The sequence below is a fragment of the Maylandia zebra genome, linkage group LG3, assembly GCF_041146795.1.
Source record: "Maylandia zebra isolate NMK-2024a linkage group LG3, Mzebra_GT3a, whole genome shotgun sequence".
NCBI classification, from domain to species: domain Eukaryota; kingdom Metazoa; phylum Chordata; class Actinopteri; order Cichliformes; family Cichlidae; genus Maylandia; species Maylandia zebra.
In genome coordinates, this window is record NC_135169.1 from 33,504,288 (window position 1) to 33,521,904 (window position 17,617).

A 17,617-nucleotide genomic window follows, 5' to 3' on the forward strand; every position below is an offset into this window, starting at 1 on the left:
ATGATGTATGGTCAGTGTCATTGTCTCCTGACAAAAAGACAGGAGGCCAAGGTGGAGGTGTTAACATTTTCACTGGTAGTGAGCAGAATGGACTGGAGGGGTGAGCAGTTTGGAGACAAAGTTATTATAGAGACATGCTTAAGATGGTTTAGACGTGCAGAGAGTGGACATATGGGACAAAGGATGCAAAAAGAATATCTCAGAGGAGGTTCAGGATATTAGAGATGGAGGCAGATGATCCACTGTGGTGACCCCGACAGGCAGCAGCCAAAACAGACACGAAACAAGAAAGCACGATGACTCCTCTTTGAATTTTGACCTAGCTACACAATCTGTGTGAGCAGAGAAAATATTTATTACAACATAATCATTACAGTAATGTGTTTTCCAACTTGTACAGATTCACGTAACAAATCTCTTACAGTAAAGTCAAATTTAAGTGCAAAACTTCTGATAGCAATAATGTATGTACAAAAACAAAAAAAATCCCTCATTTCTCTACAGCAAACAGTAGCCACATTAGGGTAAAGAATTAAAAAAGCAGTAGTTTTCCTGTTCCCTTTTAACTGTTGTACAGTAATAGTACAAGAAGTACAGCAGGCAGTACATGTGGCAATCAGAAACTGATCCAAGTCAGACAAAATAAAGGTGAAGTGTGAAAACATCTCAATCTCAGCAGGTTTGTTGTAAAGAAAGAGCGAATGGGAGGGGGATGGACAGCATATTAAGACCAGCTTTTACATAAAAATAAATCTACAGCTGCATAGAAGCCGATCAGTGTGTGTTGTGAGGGGGGACGTTATGTGTGGCGCACACTCTGTTCACATGGCACGAGTGGCAGAGGAGGTGGGAGTCCAGAGGGAAGCACTGCGAGCCGGGCTTATCGGAGAGCTGCTTGCCGCACTCCTGAGGGTGGAAGAGAGGAGACGGGGCGAGGTCAGCTGTGGGTTCGCTTCAAAACGAAGTCAGAAACGTTAAGTCGTCACTTACCTCACAGTGGTAGCACTCAAAGTGGTAGTCTTTGTTCATAGACACGACCCTGAGGATGTCTTCACTGCCCTGAAACAGCAAACAGGTCAGCAGAGCCACATTTCCAGTACTTTCCTGCCTGTTCTGTGTCACACTGCTGTGTAAAGTTTGGAAAACTGCCCAAAACAAAGTAAATTATGAACACAGTCATGCTAATTCGTTGCTGTGGGACAGATTCTGGTTCAAACATACACCGCTGAATCCGAAGTGTTGTGACACAGCAGCTTTTAGAGGGCAGTGTCTACACTCACGGTTCATGAGTGCAAGCCACAGCTCATTTTTTAACCAGGCCAGCTGACCAATCAGAGCAGATGGGGCCTTCTAGGAGGGAAGGCTTAACCAGATGGGAGCTTAAATGGTAGGAAGAGGAACAGTACGAGATAGGTCAGCGTTACTCACCTCAGTAGGCAAGATGGGTTGTAAACAGGCAGCGCACTTCGGGGCAAAAGTCCTGCAGTGAGACACAGGAGCGGTTATTTTTAAGCAGCAGCACATTCTGCAAAATGTTAAATGTGCAAACTTCATAACATCTTCAGTACAGAACAGCTGAAGCTCTTATAGCAGGAGTGTCAAACATAAGGCCCAGGGACCAGGATTTGTCCAGCAAAGGCTCCAGTCTGACCGTTTTGTGCTCGGGTACAATACTCACTTGTTGTAGTCTGCAACGCAGTAAATTTTGCTGTGCTGGTCAACGGTGAAAGGCACCCCATCCAGAGCCTTGGAGCACACCACACAGCGGAAACAACCGGGATGGTACGAGTTCCCAAGAGCCTGCAGGATCTGAGGGTGAGAACAACCAGATCTAAGATTTAAGTTCAAAAATAAAAATATCAAAGGCTGGATAAGGATCCACCAACTGCAAGGGAGTGGTTGGCTATTGTGAAGGATGTGTGTGTGTGTGTAGGAGCATAAAAGGAACAGAGAAAATTTTGTTAGGTTTTACTTTTTCTAGTCTTCCGTTTCTTCTTCCTCCAAAGAAAGCAGATTACATCAAAACAGACTACATCAGATTTGATGTAGGCCGCCCAGCTTTGACGATATCTCCCTCATCTTGAGTTTAATGGCATCAAAAGCAAACATGTCTCTGACCAGAACTTACAATCTGGTTGCTCAAAAAACAAATAAAAGAATACAAACCTTGAAGCTGTTCTGAGTATTTTCAAATAGCAGTGATTTTTCCCCCCACCAGTCAAAGACTCACACAGCCAGCTAAACAGTACAGCCATTAATGATGACATCCTGTCACAGCCCTCTACTCCAGCTCCCTTTGCACCGTGGCTCTTCTGTTTACCCTGAAGTTACATTTTCTAGCTACTTGGGGACAGTTTCCAGTTAAAAGTGAGGTTTTTTGTCCCCATTGTTGTCAATCCCTTGCACATAAATGATTACTGGTTTTCTTTCTGTAATGCATTAAAGTCTCGAGTGATTTGGTGCCATATTTAAAAAGTAAAGGGGGAGGGGGGACTTCCCATAAAGCCAAAAAGAGCATCAGACTCAGGTAATAACAGGTTTAGCATTACCACACTGTCCTGCCAACATCCTCCACTTTCAATCAGTAATCCAGCAGAGACCAGACAGCGTTCAACAGGAGACAAAAGAATAAACTTTATTAACTTGAATGTTATACTTTAAGCAGCAGTGTTTCCAATTAAACTCCCAAGTCCAGCAGGAATGCATTTTCCCCTCTCAACACTGTTGCACCAACAAGTTTTCGAGCCACTGATGCAGAAAATAATGCTTGTGGATCACAGACACAGTGACAGCCTGCTATTTATATTATGGGTATTATGTGGTTCAAATATGGTGAAAAGTTTTAAGATAATCACTGCAGAGCCATTTTTTTCCCTTTATCAAAAACCCAAGGCAAACATTCCAGTGAAAATCTGTCGTGGGAAACCAACGAGCAGCCAACAGAAGGACGTCACTGAATTTCTCTACTCTCCGAGGGATTCTTCGAAAACATTATGGGAAACGTTGGATGTAAATAACTAAAAGGAAGATTAAAGATTAGAGCGTTTCTTCTGAGTTCTTCCAAATGTTTGGGAGGTATTTGGTGTGCTGGTTCTCACACACTCACACAGAGCCCTCACCTGTTCGAGAATAAGGTGGCCACACACGCTACACTTCTCCGCAGCCGCCTGGAATCCCGAAAACTGTAATTAAAACAAAGAGATTACTAATATCGCAACCTCGATTCCCCCCAAACCGACTCCGAGCACGTCTGAGTGTGTTTGTGTGTGAGAGAGGCGGATGACAAAACAAGCCTCGGCCTCGACTCTTACCATATAATCCTCTTTACAGTACACAGAGCCGTTGACATTGTAGAAGTCCTTGTTTCTCAGGGTGCGTCCTGCAGATGGGGGCAGAGGTGACTCAGCATAATTAAATCTCCACATTTTTGTGGTAAATGCTTCGAAGAGGGCGTTTGCAGAAGGTGTGGCGGTGGCACAAATTCATCATTAAGCCTGATCATCATTGCTGTGTTTGGTCAGGTGTGTGTGTGTCTGTGTGCGTGGGTGGGGGGAAGCCGTACTCACCGCAGGACACGCAGGTGAAGCAGCGAGTGTGATAGAGGTTTTCCAGAGCCTGGCAGGCGTTATCCGCCCCGTACACTCCTTTCCCACACTTCACGCAGGTTCCTGCCGGGACACAAACTCGCATTTAGTCGGGAGCAATGGCTCGGCGGGGGCTCTCAGCGCTCTGTTTACGACGCATTCCTGGAGAATGTGTCTGAAATCCAACTCCACACAAAGTGTCAACACTTGTAAATCCTCTCGTTCGCACCACCTAGGGGATTTTCACACAGTTAAAACCTCGTTACCCATGCCAGCCTGTTTGCTCATCCACTCATGAGTGTCTGCCGAGCCTCTCTGTTATTAAAGGGAAACTCCGCCGGATCTGACTTCTTGGCAGCTTTTCCAGAACATAGACGATTCTTTCTTCTGGAGTTTGGAGACCGAGACCTTTAAATTTAAACTTAAACCCCCCACATTAAGAGCAATTTGGAGACTTAACATCATAGCCATTTTCCCCTCCCCCTACCATGCTGGGGGCCAAAACTACAAAGCAAGCAACGACAAAATTAATAGAAATTAACGCTTGTGCAGCTTTCCTTAAATTGCTGGCCAGTGGCTAAGAAACAAGAAGCTTGGTGGCATTTTTGGGGGCTGAAATACTGAAGATAACCAAGCAAAATGGACCTACAAAAAAAGAAATGCAAGTAATCAGTTTTACTTCTGTGAAAAAGCTTCAAAAATGAGCCTGTTTGTCTCCAACCTCATTCCACAATCATATGTAAAGCAGAAATGTGGTGGCCTGCGCATCACTCTTTCTGTGATCAATTTAAGGGTTGGTCTGAGCTTTTTCCCCCCCTTCTCCTTTCTAATGTGGCTCAGGGAGTGCCACACAAATCAAGAATTCCTACACCCTGCTTCTGCGAGCTTGGACAATCCCTCCGATATTTAGGAAGAGGCATGAGCCGGTGCCAAAGCCAAAAACCAAAGAGCCGAAACTTTAAATATAATGTATGAAAACGGCTGCATATAGAAAGAGATGGAAAGAAAGCGGGGTTGACATTACTCACTGAAAAGAACGAAAAGAGAAGACTGAACTTAGGGTTTAAAAACAAAGGGTTTTTCAAAATAAAGCTCACTAGGGGCACAAAAGTCAAGTTGATACCAAAGAAAATGACAAATGTCACACTTTGAACTACATCTGCTCTCCTTTCATGACTTAAAACTAATCAATAGACACATCGCATGACTACATTTGTGTGACTACACCTTGTTCTTTTCACATCATGAGACAATATAAGGTATTTAAGGTGGACCTGTTATTCTTATTTCCATTTTGTTTTAATTATAGGACTCTACTAGAGCAGCTTTGCATGAGTCACAGCGCAAAATAATCCTTACTTATCTTATACTGGGTCTGTGTGGCCCCTCAGTTCATCCTCTTCCTGCTTTTTTCTGATTGACTGCCCCTGACAAACAGAAGCTTTCTATGCTCTGAGCCACATCCTATTAAAATAAAATAACACTCGCTGAAATGCATTTATAGCAGCCTGAACTTTTGGCTCACACACTCGCACACATGCCGCCCTCCATGCTGGAAACTCTGAGCATGTACAAAATGAGCGTGAAACAGTGAAGCTTAAAAGCTATAAATCGACATCTGTTCAGTTTATGTTCCTCTTCTTCCATTTTTACTTTCTTTTTTCATTATTACTGCGTTTATTTTTTTTTAATTTTGTTCAGCTTTACACCTGAACACAGGTGTGTGCTGCCGAGCTGAGCTCAGGGCGTCTGTCTTCACGGCTCAGAGCTTCTGATTCCTCGCTAATGGCTGAGAGGAATACAGTATTGTATGTCCCCTCCAGGCACACATACCTGAGCTGAAAAACAGGCTACAGCACACCACCCCTGCACACGCCAAGGCAGCATTACACACACACACATATACACATGACTCACACACACACTGCGTTACTGTGGCCTGAAGTCACTCAAAGGGGGGGGGGGACACACCCTGCCACAAAGAAACAATATACACACAGAGACATACGCACATTCATCTAGCCATCCTAACACACACACGCTCGCGCACACACACACACTGGCACACTGAGAGAACTGGAGCCCTAATCTTGTGTGACTCAGTAATGGCTGGAGCTGTGTTTATATGGAACCATGTAATTTATGTCTGAGTGTTACAGCAGAATTTTGCACTTTAATCGGCGTGCAGATCCGCTGCATTAGCCCTCTGTGCGCACCACCACTGTGGCAAATTGGCAAGATGTGCAAACATCAGCTGACAACCGTGCGTAACTTTTAGCGCACTGATTTTCTTTCCTCTCTCCGGTCAAACACGTCTACTTGTCTGCATCTCGGTTTCTGAAGCCTGGCTGATGTTTTTTTTTTTTCTTTCCCCTCCTCCCCCCTCCCCTTCTCCACTCCTTTAATGCTTTGTGTGTTATGACCCTGCATGTCTCTGCAGGTTCTGTGGCACCATCCACCTATCCATACACACTCTTTCAACTATTAATCTGTCCATCCATCCATACAACCCTTTCATTTAGAGAGAAACCTGTGATCCGACACCAGGCGGTGAGGACAACAGTAATAACACAGTGAGGGGCGGACGCCGTGGGGACGGATGAGCAGTGAGGCTGCTGGCTCGGGTTAGGGATGTGATTTTACTGTTTTTAAAGTTAAACACAGCTGCCCATCTCCATCCAGTCCCACTGATTTGCTTCTTTTACTTTTTGTTTTGCAAAATAAATTTATAAAATTTAAAAAAAAAAAAATAAGGATCTCACCAAAGAACTCCTGCCGGTTTTCTGTTGCTTCTCTCCCAGGCAAGGCTCCTGGCTCCTCCTGAGGTTTGGCCAGCCCTCCTGCTGGCGTGACGCCCGATTTGGCGTGAGGCGTGAGGCTGAGAGCCTGCTCCTTCAGCATCAGGCCCTCCAGCAGCCCATCGCCCTCCAGCGCAGCATCTCTCAGCAGAAGTCGGGTCAGCTCTTCCTGGTATCGGGTGCCGGGCAGGTCTGAGTATCGGGCCCTCTCTCCCATCGTGCCTGGATCTTTGCCTCGTACGCCCGCTTGCTGCTCTTCCCACCAATCTGGAGCTGTCTGATAACACGTTGCTGCGGGACTCCCAACCGCAGGCGGGTAGGAGTGACGGCTATCGTACACACCTGAACGTATCCCTGCCTCCAGGTACTGAGTCCAGGCCTCTACGGAGGTCACTCCGGCCCTGCCCGGGACTCCGTATCCAGTTGCAGAGCCTCCGGTCGGCACAGATGGGGACTGCTGCTGGGTAGGGAGGCCTCCGGATGCAGAATAGCGCAAGTCGTAGCCGAGACTGATGCCACTGGTCCGGTTGCTGCTGCAGCGGCTCCCCATGGGACTCCCTCCTCCTCCTCCGCTGGCCGTGCTGGAGGCAAAGCTGGACCTGGGGCTGACCAGCACAGACTCCTGGAAGCTGAAGGATGAGCACGGACTCAGGGTTGGCCCTGGCGGGTAAAAGAGGCCTCCACCTCCTACACCTCCTCCGCTCATATCAGATGGGCGATGTGGTGGATGAGAGAGGGATGCCGGCCGGGTGCTCTCCCACAGATCGTTGCCTGTGCTCAGCCGCTTGTAGAACAGGGTTTCCTGGAGAGACAGGCGTTTGTGCCGCTCAGGCTCAGAGAGGTAGCCGGGCTCAGCCAAGCCGCCTCCGCCGCCTCTGGGAGCCGATCCATATCCCGATGCAGCAGGGTATGGTGGCGGGACGGAGAGTGGAGGCGGCTGGGACAGGAGCTGCTGTCGTTGGACCAGCTGCTGAAGCTCCAATGAGTATCGACGTTGATTGAGGGACACCTTGGAGCCGAACGCTCCCATGGGGTCGCACTCGGGACTCAGGCCGGACTCACGCCTAAGGTGGGAATCTACACCTTCACCCAGGTAGCAGGAAGCCCGCTGCTGAGAGGAAGGACGCCTCAGCGGTGCCAAGGTAGAGGGGTGAGGTGGTTGCTCAACATCTGGGGGGATGGTGCCCACTGTGGAGGAAGTAGATGGTGTGGTGAGGAGCTGAGAGGAAGTCAACCCCATTCCTCCTGCTCCTCCTGTGCCGCCTCCTCCTCCTCTCCCACTTGCTGGCACACATGGATCACTTGTGGTTGCCGAGGCAAGCGGGAACTGGCCAGGTCTTGCGGGCGAGGCAGCTGCAGAGCTGGGAGCCAGCGGCAGAACGCTGCCCCCTCCTCCGCTGCCGCCCACAGGGACGCCGGTGTTGGCGTTGCTGTTATTGGAGTTGCTGGAGGAGTCGTGCTTTTTCTTCGACACGTTGAATTTCACACTCCCCGAGTCCGTTAGCTTCAGCTTCTCCAGCAGCTTGCTTATCGGCCTGTCCATGATTAAGCCTTCCTGTGCTCCCTCTCACACACACACCTGCCTGGGCAAAGTCAAGTCTTACAGCAACTCCCCCCTCTCTCTGTTTTTTTAAATGTTACAGAGTACTGCACTCAAATACAGTGTGAGTGGACGTACAGCAGAACAAAGACTGAAATCTACAGTTATTCCCTTGTGACGGCTACAATAAAATCTGTAACAAGAAATTAAAAAACTGGCCTGGAATCTAGTTCAAAGCTACAAAAGAAAAACAAAAGCAGGACCCCTTCTATACAGATACAATAAATACAAAAAAAGAGCAGATAAATAAAAACTTTTAAGACATTACAGGGTGGTTACATGACTTGAGTCCTGTGAGTCACCTGGCTGCCCTCATGTGGTAAATCCACAGGTACAGGTAGGCTGTGGTGAGGAAGAATCCATTGGAGTACAAAAAAATTACTAACACAATTCAATCCAGCCAGGAAACGGGAGAGACAGACATCCAGGAGACTTCTGCGTGGACCTATGATCGCAGAGGGCCTCCTTTGTGGACCCTCATGTGGCTCCACAGCTGCATGGTCTCTGTTTAAAGTTTTTAAAAAGAAGACTTAAATACACTCGAGCCAAGTCTCGGGCTGCTATCGCGGATCTCCTCCAGTCTGGGGTTTGAATTTCCTCTTAACGAAGCACAAAGCGGGGGGAGAGAGAGAGAGCGAGGGAGAGAGAGGTTCAGCAGGATGCAGGCTATCACCTCTTCATGTGGGTCCAGTGTAGACGAGAAAAGCAGAAATCCGCTTGTTCGCAGATAGTCGACTCACCCGACTTCTGCCATTCATCTCAGGGGGGAAAGTTACTCGGAGGAGGGAAAATAATGACAGAAAAGGCGTATTTTAGTTGTAAGCGAGCCAACGGAAAGCGCACACACCGCACTGGCTTTACACTCCTCCGTCCATCCGCCTGTGCTCGACTCCTTTTATCATTCCCGTTTTCAAAAGAGAAATCCTGTTCGGGACTCGGTAGGAAAGCAGCGGGGAAGTTTGGGAGGACAGCAGGAACTGAGGGGAAAACCGGCGCGCCGTTACACTCGAATCAACCCCCAGCAGGCCGGTGCAGGACTAAAAGAGCCGCTCGTGATAAATAAAAATCCCTCCCCGTGAGCACTGCACAGTCGACAACTTTGTTTCTTTCTTTCTTCCCCCTAAATAATTACTTACCTCCCCCTTCGCCCACAATGTCGTCAGGCTAACGAAAGCGCGACCAAGCTAGTTCCGGTTACGTTTTTTTCTAAATAAACCTCTCCAGATACGTGTTATGTTTTACTCAAGCAAGAGGATAACAGGAGCTCCTTTGTAGCATGGGTTTGTCCCAGATACGAAACAATGCTTTCGAGTAACGTTTAAAGTGCAATTTTGTAGTTTACAACGCCACAAAATCGGATTTGATAGCCTCCGTGTTGAAAGCGTTAGTTTAACGGCTTTTATATTGAAGGCGGAACATCGCGACCGTTACACTGCGTGTGAGTGGTGCGTTCGACTTAACGCATTTTAAACGGCGGCTTGTATCCCCCAACAAGGCCGGAACACCTTTTTACCAGACATGCTGTGTCGTCATTCATAACGCAAAACTCCACAGAGGATAACGCCAGCGAGACCGTCTCTACACAACTACATACTCAACATTTAATAAACATCATAATAATATAAAAAGAACACTTAAAAATAATCGAGCCAAGCCAAAACTGTTTTTTTTTTTTTAAAGTTTCCTGTAACTAAATATTTAGACCAAAATAGATTGAAAAATGTTTCTATTCAGTTTCTGACTTTTTAAATGAAGACTTCAGCCTCACCCAAGGCCTTAGGAACCACTGAGGTAATGTCTAAAGTGGTGGAAGTAGTCATCAGAGTAGGTCAAGGGAGCAGCTCCACAAATCAACACTGCATTTACATTATAAGCACTGGACAATAAAATACGCTTAAATCCGTCATATAGCTATGCTCTACTTTTTTTTTTAAAAAAAAGAAGGTTATTTTAACAATAGGCTGTGATTTATTAAAGTGCAAACATAATTATTCTGGCTGCTAGTGATCTGCTTGATATACTACCTAAACTTAGTCAACTATTTTATTATTGATTACATAAGCTGCCAAAGAGATCTGCTCTTTTAAAAAGAGAGCAATATTTGCCTTAAAAATTTAGTTAATTTGTATTTATTTGTTCACCACTGGGGTTTAAGTCCAGTAAAATCACGTACTTCTACAACTGCACCGTTTTAATGCTCAAATTAGACACTTCCTGAAAAATAAAATTCAATAAAGTAAATAGGATTCAATTCATCTTAGTTTAATCTTTGTGCTTACATCAGTCATGCAGCAATGCATAAAAAAATAATGGTTTATTCAAACAATAAGTACCAATTCATTAGGTAGGTGTAAACATAATTATTCAGGCTGTTCAACTGTAGCTTCAGCTATTACACTAAAATTCACTACTTACTTTATATGTTTTATATAAGCTACCAAAGAGATGTTCTGGTTTAAAAAGTTCAATATTTGCTTTCAAAATGTAGCTAAGTGGTAAAAACTTAAGGAGTAATTTTACTTAGATCATTTTAGCACTGGTGTATGAGTCCACGGAAGTGACATTGTTGTACATTACAGTGTTTTAAAGGTCAAATCACACATTTTCTGGGGGACAAAAATCACATTTCAACAAAGTAAAGAGGTCTAAATGCATCCCCACAGGACTATTGCACATGAGGTGGTAAAACAGGGGCACATGTTCATGCTTGCTTAGCTTCATTTAAGTCTTCGTTTATTCTTTAATATGTTAGTTTATTTTATAATTGGCCTGTTTTTTGACTTTCACTGACTAATACACTTGGCTCCAGGAGAAGCATAAACAGGACCCCCCCCCCCTCCCCACCCTGGGGGCCCCTGAGAGGGTTAACCTGCCCCGAAGCGCTTCTAGCCATTAGGTTAGCGTTGTGATGGAGCTCTGGATACACACGTATTCATGTGGTTGTGGCTTGGCACAAGCTTAAACTGTGAAATGACCACCAAGCCAAACCAACAGTATAAACAGTCCTGTTTTCAGAAATACCCTCATTTTGTCTGTGCTCATATAGGCTGACTGTAACCAAAACCACGGCCCTGTGCAGTTTACTGTAGCGCCAGCTGTAAATCCTAATGTTACAAAGCAGTAATGGAAAGTGACTACGCTGAAACACACATTGAGAGTGTAGGCCACTTGGACTTGTCTACTTCAAAATAAGAGTGACATACTGCAGTTTTTTTCACACTTCTTCACTTTAGCTGACACCAATATTTACTAGTTACCTTTCAAATTAAGACTTCCTCTTTATTTTTTTCAACTTAATGCTGTTAAAGCACAACCAAAAGCACGTATATTTGCGGGAACAAGCACCACCTCGCTCTCCCTGCACATTAATGCATCAACACCGTAATAATAAGCTCTTAGCTTCAAGGATATACATCCCTAATGTTTCCCAGTTGCTTGTAGTTCATTAAGAAGCCTCTGTTTTGACACAGAGCGCCTCTCTGGCTCTGTTTAACATTTATAATCACGTGTTGTTGCACATTAGAGTCACAGCAAGTGGATCCGCGTCGTTGAGGCAACGGGCCTACTTTGTTGTACCACCAGCCTGTGGAATGCGCGGAAGGACACGGCGCGGTGAGGCGGCCGGTAAATTTTTTCAGCGTGTCTGAGCTCTCCAAGGACGATACAGAGTAAACATCCCGCTGCTATTTCAGGACTACCCGGCATTAGTCTGCGCGGATTCCGGCCGATTTGCGGCACTTTGACGGAAACACCAAAAAACACAGCAAACACAGTCCGGCTGTATGCTGTGTTTGCAGGAGGCTCGCTGACCTTTCAGTTTATTTTATTTTTAAACATATGCCCCTCAGATCTCTTCCACACGCAGCCCATCGCAGCTCCTGCGGGTTTCACCGGAGTACCTTGCAGCAACCTCTGGCAACCTCTGGCGCTCGCCTCACGGCTGCGAGTGGGAACTTGTCTGCAAAGCTAACAGAAATTCTTCAGGGCTTAGTGTCGGTGCTGTTCATACAAAAACAGCACTTTGAAGAGCTGCGAGAGCGGCCGTGCTCTGCCGGTAATGATTACAGACAGGCACGTGAAGTGCAGACCCATCTATCTCCATCACTGTGTATATAAATCACTCACTATTTGTATTATTTCTCTTAAAAGGTAGCTGCAAATAGAACAAACACAGCTGCGAGGTGCCCCACAACCTCAAGTTTCTGGCAAAAGACCAGCTTTCCCCAAATGTTGATTTTGGTGATTTTATGAGCATTTTGTTTTTCAAAAAAAAAAAAGTAAGACTGAAAAAATGTGGAGATTTAAGCTTATGAGCTTATTAGGCCTACACTTTATTTTACAGGCAACATGTTCTAAATTCAAGTTCTGATTACTTATTCAGCACCAAAACGCAACATCAGTCACCTCAACAAACTTCATATTATAAGGTTAGAGGTCCTAAAATAATACGGGTGATGATTTGGCGCCAGCAGCAAAGAAAAACTCCCTTTTAACAGGAAGAAACCTGCAGGTTCAGGGAGCTGTGCACAGTTGGGGTGAGGGAACGAGAAAAATGGCAACACTTACCAAAGCAAACACAAAAAGTTTAATGAACAATGGTAGTCATACTCTACCTTAAAATTGGAGGCACAGAGAACTAATATAATTGTTCCTTTGATGTTTTGGACACTTAGTTTTCAATGTTTCCTCCTTTTTGTGCTTTAAAGGCCCCAGCTGTGGGTCAGCTGATCTCACATTAAGGCTAACCTTGTGCGGGATCAAAACATCACACTACAACCTTTTGATCAGCTAAAAAAAAAAAAATCGGAATAACCTTTACACGATGAGCAAACATCTTTACATTTGAAAATTTCCAGCTTCCCATTAGCAGTCTGGATAACCTGCGACCTCTCTAGCACGAAAAACCTGTTTTTTACTGCTCTTATCACATCTGACATGCTAAAAAGTGAATAAATCACCTAAGCTGTTCTTTGAAAGATCTCCCTCCTATTCATTTCCATTATAACCTCATTATAAGTGGCGTTGCACTCACTCAAGAAACAGGTGCTCCTCAGACGTGGAGCGCCACGGGATGACCACAGAGGCCTGACTGGTTTGAAGTCGGCGAGTGCGACGGGGATGAAAAGAAATCAGCCTTCTAAACATTCCCAGATGTCTTGCTTCATCACCTTGTCGTGCCTTTGATATGCCAGCAACGACCACGCCATCCATAAACCGTGATCACACAAGAAAAGTGTGCTGTAACCAATTTCCCCGGCACATATCTGCACTTCCAAGAAAAAGCACAGGTGCCACATTAAACAGAAATGCTGCGTGGAAGCATTGACAACAACATGAGCTGCAGCCATTAAGGTTGTTACTTACAGCTGCACCTTTCCTTCACAGGTGGGCTGCGATGGTCCCAATGCAAAGGTTTCCAGCTGGATTAACCTCTTAAAGGCCCCCAAGGGGGGAAAAAGAGCTGCTGGGCCACTATTTACCCCTCTCCTGTCTGCATTGTTGCCCGTGTGTTCCCACCACAGAGTACACACACCAGACTCCATCAGACACACGTATGGCAGCTTTTTGTGGTCATTTTAAACACACATAGATTGAGGGATATGTACCATGTGCAAAGTTTTAACAGTTCTTTTATACATTTAGCAGTGCTAATAATATGAGTAAGTCTTTATTTCATTTGCTGCTATGCAACTGTGGAATGAACTGCTGACCCCTCAATCCACACACAACCACACATTCATACTTTACCTTTTTTCTCTGTACACTTCAATCACTTTGTTTACCTCACATCGACGGAATCTTTTAGATGAACCGTTTAACTTCATATGCATGTCTTTGTGCTAGTGAAGGAAGCTGGGGGACCTAAAGCATACTTGCAAGCTCATTACTAAAAGGCCCCAACAAGGTTTTATACCAGGATACTTTCACAGCCCACCATGTGGTGTTGTGCGTGCTCGTTTAAGGTCACATTTTCATCTCTAGGGGGGAACATCAGTCCTGAAAGTACGTTCTAATTCGTTATACTTCATGTGTGCTTTCCCCTAATTTCAAATACAGTTGTTGAGAAACATTTGAAACAAAGAACACACCTTTAATGTTTTAAATTACTTTTTATGCATGTATACCTTACTGTCCAATTTATTTGAATGTATTTTAATTCAGATGTGTCAAATTAATTTAATTAATTTATTAGTTTCTTTATTTAATTCGTTTATTTTTTGTATATATTTTATTGGACACATAGATTGTCTTATTGTCTTGCTGCTTGTCAATAATAATGGATTGCATTTATATAGTTTTTCGAGACCCTCAAAGCGCTTTACAGTTCCACTACTCATTCACACACTGGTGAAGGCAAACTACAGTTGTAGCCACAGCAGCCCAGGGGCAGACTGACAGAAGCAAGGCTGCCATATCGCCTTGCTTCTGGGCCATCGGCCCCTCTGGCCATCACCAGCAGGCGGTAGGTGAAGTGTCTTGCCCAAGGACACAACGACAGACAGAGCTGGGGATCAAACCGGCAACCTTCCGGTTACAAGATGAGCTTCCCAACCCCATCAATCACTGTCTGAATGGGGAAAAAAATCCATAATTTCAAAATTACATTATTACAAATGAGGAAAACGAGGCTTAATATATTATATATACTTTTTTCATGAAAGCTTTTTTATGCCACTGGGAAAAAAAGCATAATCCATGAGTAGGAAGAATATAATTTGGGTTTAATAAATCAAAATTTCAAGTTATTTTGTCACTATTTATAGATAGTAATTCGACATTTTGAGATAATAACCGAGATTTTTACTGATGGATGTGTAAAAACAAGAATGACGGGGCAAAGTGAATAACAGGACCTCGGCGTGTCTTTGGCGCCCCCTGGCGGTAGGCTCTAAATTGTGCAGGCAACATGGCGGCCCCCGTAAGGACGTTGTGCTGCTCAGGTGAGACAGAGGTTATCCTCACATATTTCCCTGTGTGTGTGTGTGTGTGTGTGTGTAGTTTCATCGCTGAAGCTGAGTGTGATAGCTGTAATAACCTGCTTTTACCAGGCTCCCTGCCTGTGCGAGTGACCGGCGTCAACGCGGTGATGTTGACGAGCAAAGCTAATGCTAATGCTAACAGTGTGTGTACCTGCTCGTAAACGCCACATATCTAATTAAACAGGCTCGTGTAGGTGACTGTTTGTTTGATGTTGTTTTCAGTGCTGAGGTACTCGCGCAGACAGTTCAGCACAACGTGTGGAGTCCAGGCTGGAGAAAAGTGGCGGAAAGAGTGAGTTCACTGTCATTTAAATAAAGATTTCCGCTGTTTGAATGTGGATTGATCGATTGGATGAAACCTTTAATTAAGACCTTTAGACACCCTCACAGCAGCCTCACAGGCAGGAGTGAATGGTCGTCAGCAGCAGCTTCATTATAACACATAACGTTTGCACTCACAGCGTCACAACAGCATGAAGTGTACGAGGAGAAATGCAGATGTTTCATCTTTTCTTTGTTTTTAAGAACCTGGGATGGAGTCAGGTTAAATGTGTAACTACTGAAAACCATTTAAAAACGAGACTGTGCAGGTTTATTGAAGCGTGTGTTATCTTGCAGACATGGACTTGCTAGAAGCGGCACAGAGTACGGGCCTCTGACAGATCTGCCCGATTGGTCGTTTGCAGGTATTTATATTTTTTTATAGAGAAAAATAAAAATCTGTAAAGCTGTATTGTTTGTGGACCATCTACAGGACATCATTTAAAATGTAAATAAAGGAAAACAGAAGAAGCAGCTACTTTTGTCTGCTGTTTTACTCACAAAGGGTTGGCACAGTGGGTAGCTCTGTGTGTTTCTAAGCAAAAAGACATCGTCCCTGGGTGGGCTCGAACCACCAACCTTTCGGTTAACAGCCGAACGCGCTAACCGATTGCGCCACAGAGACTGTGGGTCATGTACAACTGACTGAGCTAGCTATGCTAATTTATACTGATCTTTGTGAGTTTCATTGTGTTTCTTTCCTTCTTATCCTGATAAATTTTGAATGCATTTTGCCTGAAACTATTTGACAAAGCTGCACCAGCTGATTGCTTTTGTGCCAACTTTGTCTTCTTATATGCACAGATGGACGGCCGGCACCTCCAATGAAAGGCCAGCTGAGGAGGCGGCAAGAGAGAGAAGCTCTATCTGTGAGTGTCACATAAAAACCTCCTTATCGTCTTTAGCACTCCCACTCATCTGTTCATCTCTTTTTCTTCTCAGAGACGTATTGTGATGCTGAACTCGGAGGTGGACCGAGGGATGGAGGCGTGGAGGGAGAAACAGGAGGAGGCCAAAAGAATGGAGGAGCACAAAAAGTCTCTTTTGCTGAAACCCAAAGGGAAACTACTAATGAAGAAGAAATCTCAAAGTTAGAGGCCGACTATCCTAACTCTGATATTCCATGCTGATATTCAGGATGATGGATGTATTTATGATGGGTTTTCGTCTGCTCTGTCATTTGTGTTTTTCTCTACTCATGCAATAAAATGTTTCTTCTTTATACTCTGTCATGCATTCGTGGGTCCTTGTGGTAAAATCTCAGCTCATGTGCATCTGCTTCCACTAGAATGCAGCATTTCTCTTCTGTGAGGACGCGAGCTGGCTCGAACGCCATTTTGTCTGAGGCTGGGCGCAGAGCAGTACTGCTGGGCTGGCAGTAGAAAGGGAGGAGCTGGCACACATAAAGCAGCAGTGATACAGGACCAGAGCGAGGGGTTCACACCGTGGCACGCTGCAGTAACCGTGTTATTAGCTGACAAACCCCTCAGTCCTGAGTGGCTCTGGGAGACCTGCTCCAAACTAAAACACTGATTTGTGTGAGATAAGGTTTAAGAAAAATCCAAGCTATAAAAGCACAAGGTCTGATGATAACAGTAAGCTTTATGGTCAAAGAATCACATTCTTTATTTTTCCTGGGGAATGCACTAAGGAAAAGGAAAATCTGGGGTTTTCATCGGGCCTTCCTGCAAGCCTGGTGCCTGGAAAGACGATTATCCGGCTGCAGGCGAGTTTTTGGCAGGAAGTTTAATCCCATGGAAAGTGATCTTTTTGGTGTTGACTCAAAGTTTTTTAGGTGGATAATGAAGATGCAGAAACACTTAAAAAAGCCAATAAGATGACGGTTGAGTTTCAGCGCTGGTAGATTTGCACTGACCTTAATCTGTTTTAACGTGTGAGACGGCACAAAATCCAACCCTGGCTGTTAAAAGGAGCAGCTGTGCCTTTGTTTAGTCAGCATTAATTCACTGCAACTTTGACTTGTAAACTCAGTATTTATGAAATGAGGTAAGCCCCCCCCCCGCCTGTCTTCTCACCCTCCTTTCTTCCCCCTTCCTCACATTTTGCCTCCGTCTCTCTCTCTTTGCCCGGGTCTTGTGCAGACTTCAGCACAGTCCCATGTAATTAGGGCTTCTAGCCGCTGAGTTGCAGATTCTTTTCCGTGGAAGATGGGAAGTTTTTCTCTGAACCTCCCCCCACCTCCTCTGTGTCTTAACGTTTTCATACAGCTGACCAAAGGAGCTGACTCTTTGTAGTGTTACAGTGTGGGAGGACGTGGTGCAGACCACAGAGGGACTTAACAGACAAAAAAAAAAAGAAGTGTAAGAAATTTCA

At 45.0% G+C, this 17,617-nt stretch overlaps 2 protein-coding genes and 1 non-coding gene across 3 annotated transcripts; 1 reads left to right on the top strand and 2 right to left on the bottom strand.

The window, feature by feature from the left end:
* Nucleotides 1–306: 306 nt before the first annotated feature.
* On the bottom strand, nt 307–9,110 carry ajuba (ajuba LIM protein). The gene is made up of 8 exons (XM_076881735.1): nt 6,347–9,110; nt 3,567–3,668; nt 3,312–3,379; nt 3,120–3,182; nt 1,679–1,809; nt 1,429–1,480; nt 991–1,059; nt 307–906 (listed from the first exon to the last, which is right to left on the bottom strand). Exons 1-8 carry the CDS (start codon nt 7,923–7,925, stop codon nt 775–777), a joined length of 2,196 nt encoding a protein of 731 aa, XP_076737850.1. The 5' UTR covers nt 7,926–9,110; the 3' UTR covers nt 307–774.
* A 5,686-nt stretch (nt 9,111–14,796) lies between these two features.
* mrpl52 (mitochondrial ribosomal protein L52) lies at nt 14,797–16,507 on the top strand. Its single transcript, XM_004575265.4, has 5 exons — nt 14,797–14,923; nt 15,185–15,254; nt 15,581–15,648; nt 16,088–16,152; nt 16,226–16,507. Exons 1-5 carry the CDS (start codon nt 14,890–14,892, stop codon nt 16,376–16,378), a joined length of 390 nt encoding a protein of 129 aa, XP_004575322.1. The 5' UTR covers nt 14,797–14,889; the 3' UTR covers nt 16,379–16,507.
* trnan-guu (transfer RNA asparagine (anticodon GUU)) lies at nt 15,835–15,908 on the bottom strand. Its single transcript has one exon. It is a non-coding gene; the product is annotated as a tRNA-Asn (tRNA).
* Nucleotides 16,508–17,617: the final 1,110 nt, after the last annotated feature.

Excerpts from the sequence above, each read along its gene's own strand:
- ajuba (XM_076881735.1), bottom strand. The coding sequence starts at position 7,925 with ATGGACAGGCCGATAAGCAAGCTGCTGGAGAAGCTGAAGCTAACGGAC. Across the intron at positions 3,669-6,346 it reads AAACCGGCAGGAGTTCTTTG|GAACCTGCGTGAAGTGTGGG; the intron begins GTGAGATCCTTA and ends GTGTCCCGGCAG. Across the intron at positions 907-990 it reads TTGAGTGCTACCACTGTGAG|GAGTGCGGCAAGCAGCTCTC; the intron begins GTAAGTGACGAC and ends TTCCACCCTCAG.
- mrpl52 (XM_004575265.4), top strand. The coding sequence starts at position 14,890 with ATGGCGGCCCCCGTAAGGACGTTGTGCTGCTCAG. Across the intron at positions 14,924-15,184 it reads AAGGACGTTGTGCTGCTCAG|TGCTGAGGTACTCGCGCAGA; the intron begins GTGAGACAGAGG and ends TGTTGTTTTCAG. Across the intron at positions 15,255-15,580 it reads GGAGAAAAGTGGCGGAAAGA|ACATGGACTTGCTAGAAGCG; the intron begins GTGAGTTCACTG and ends GTTATCTTGCAG.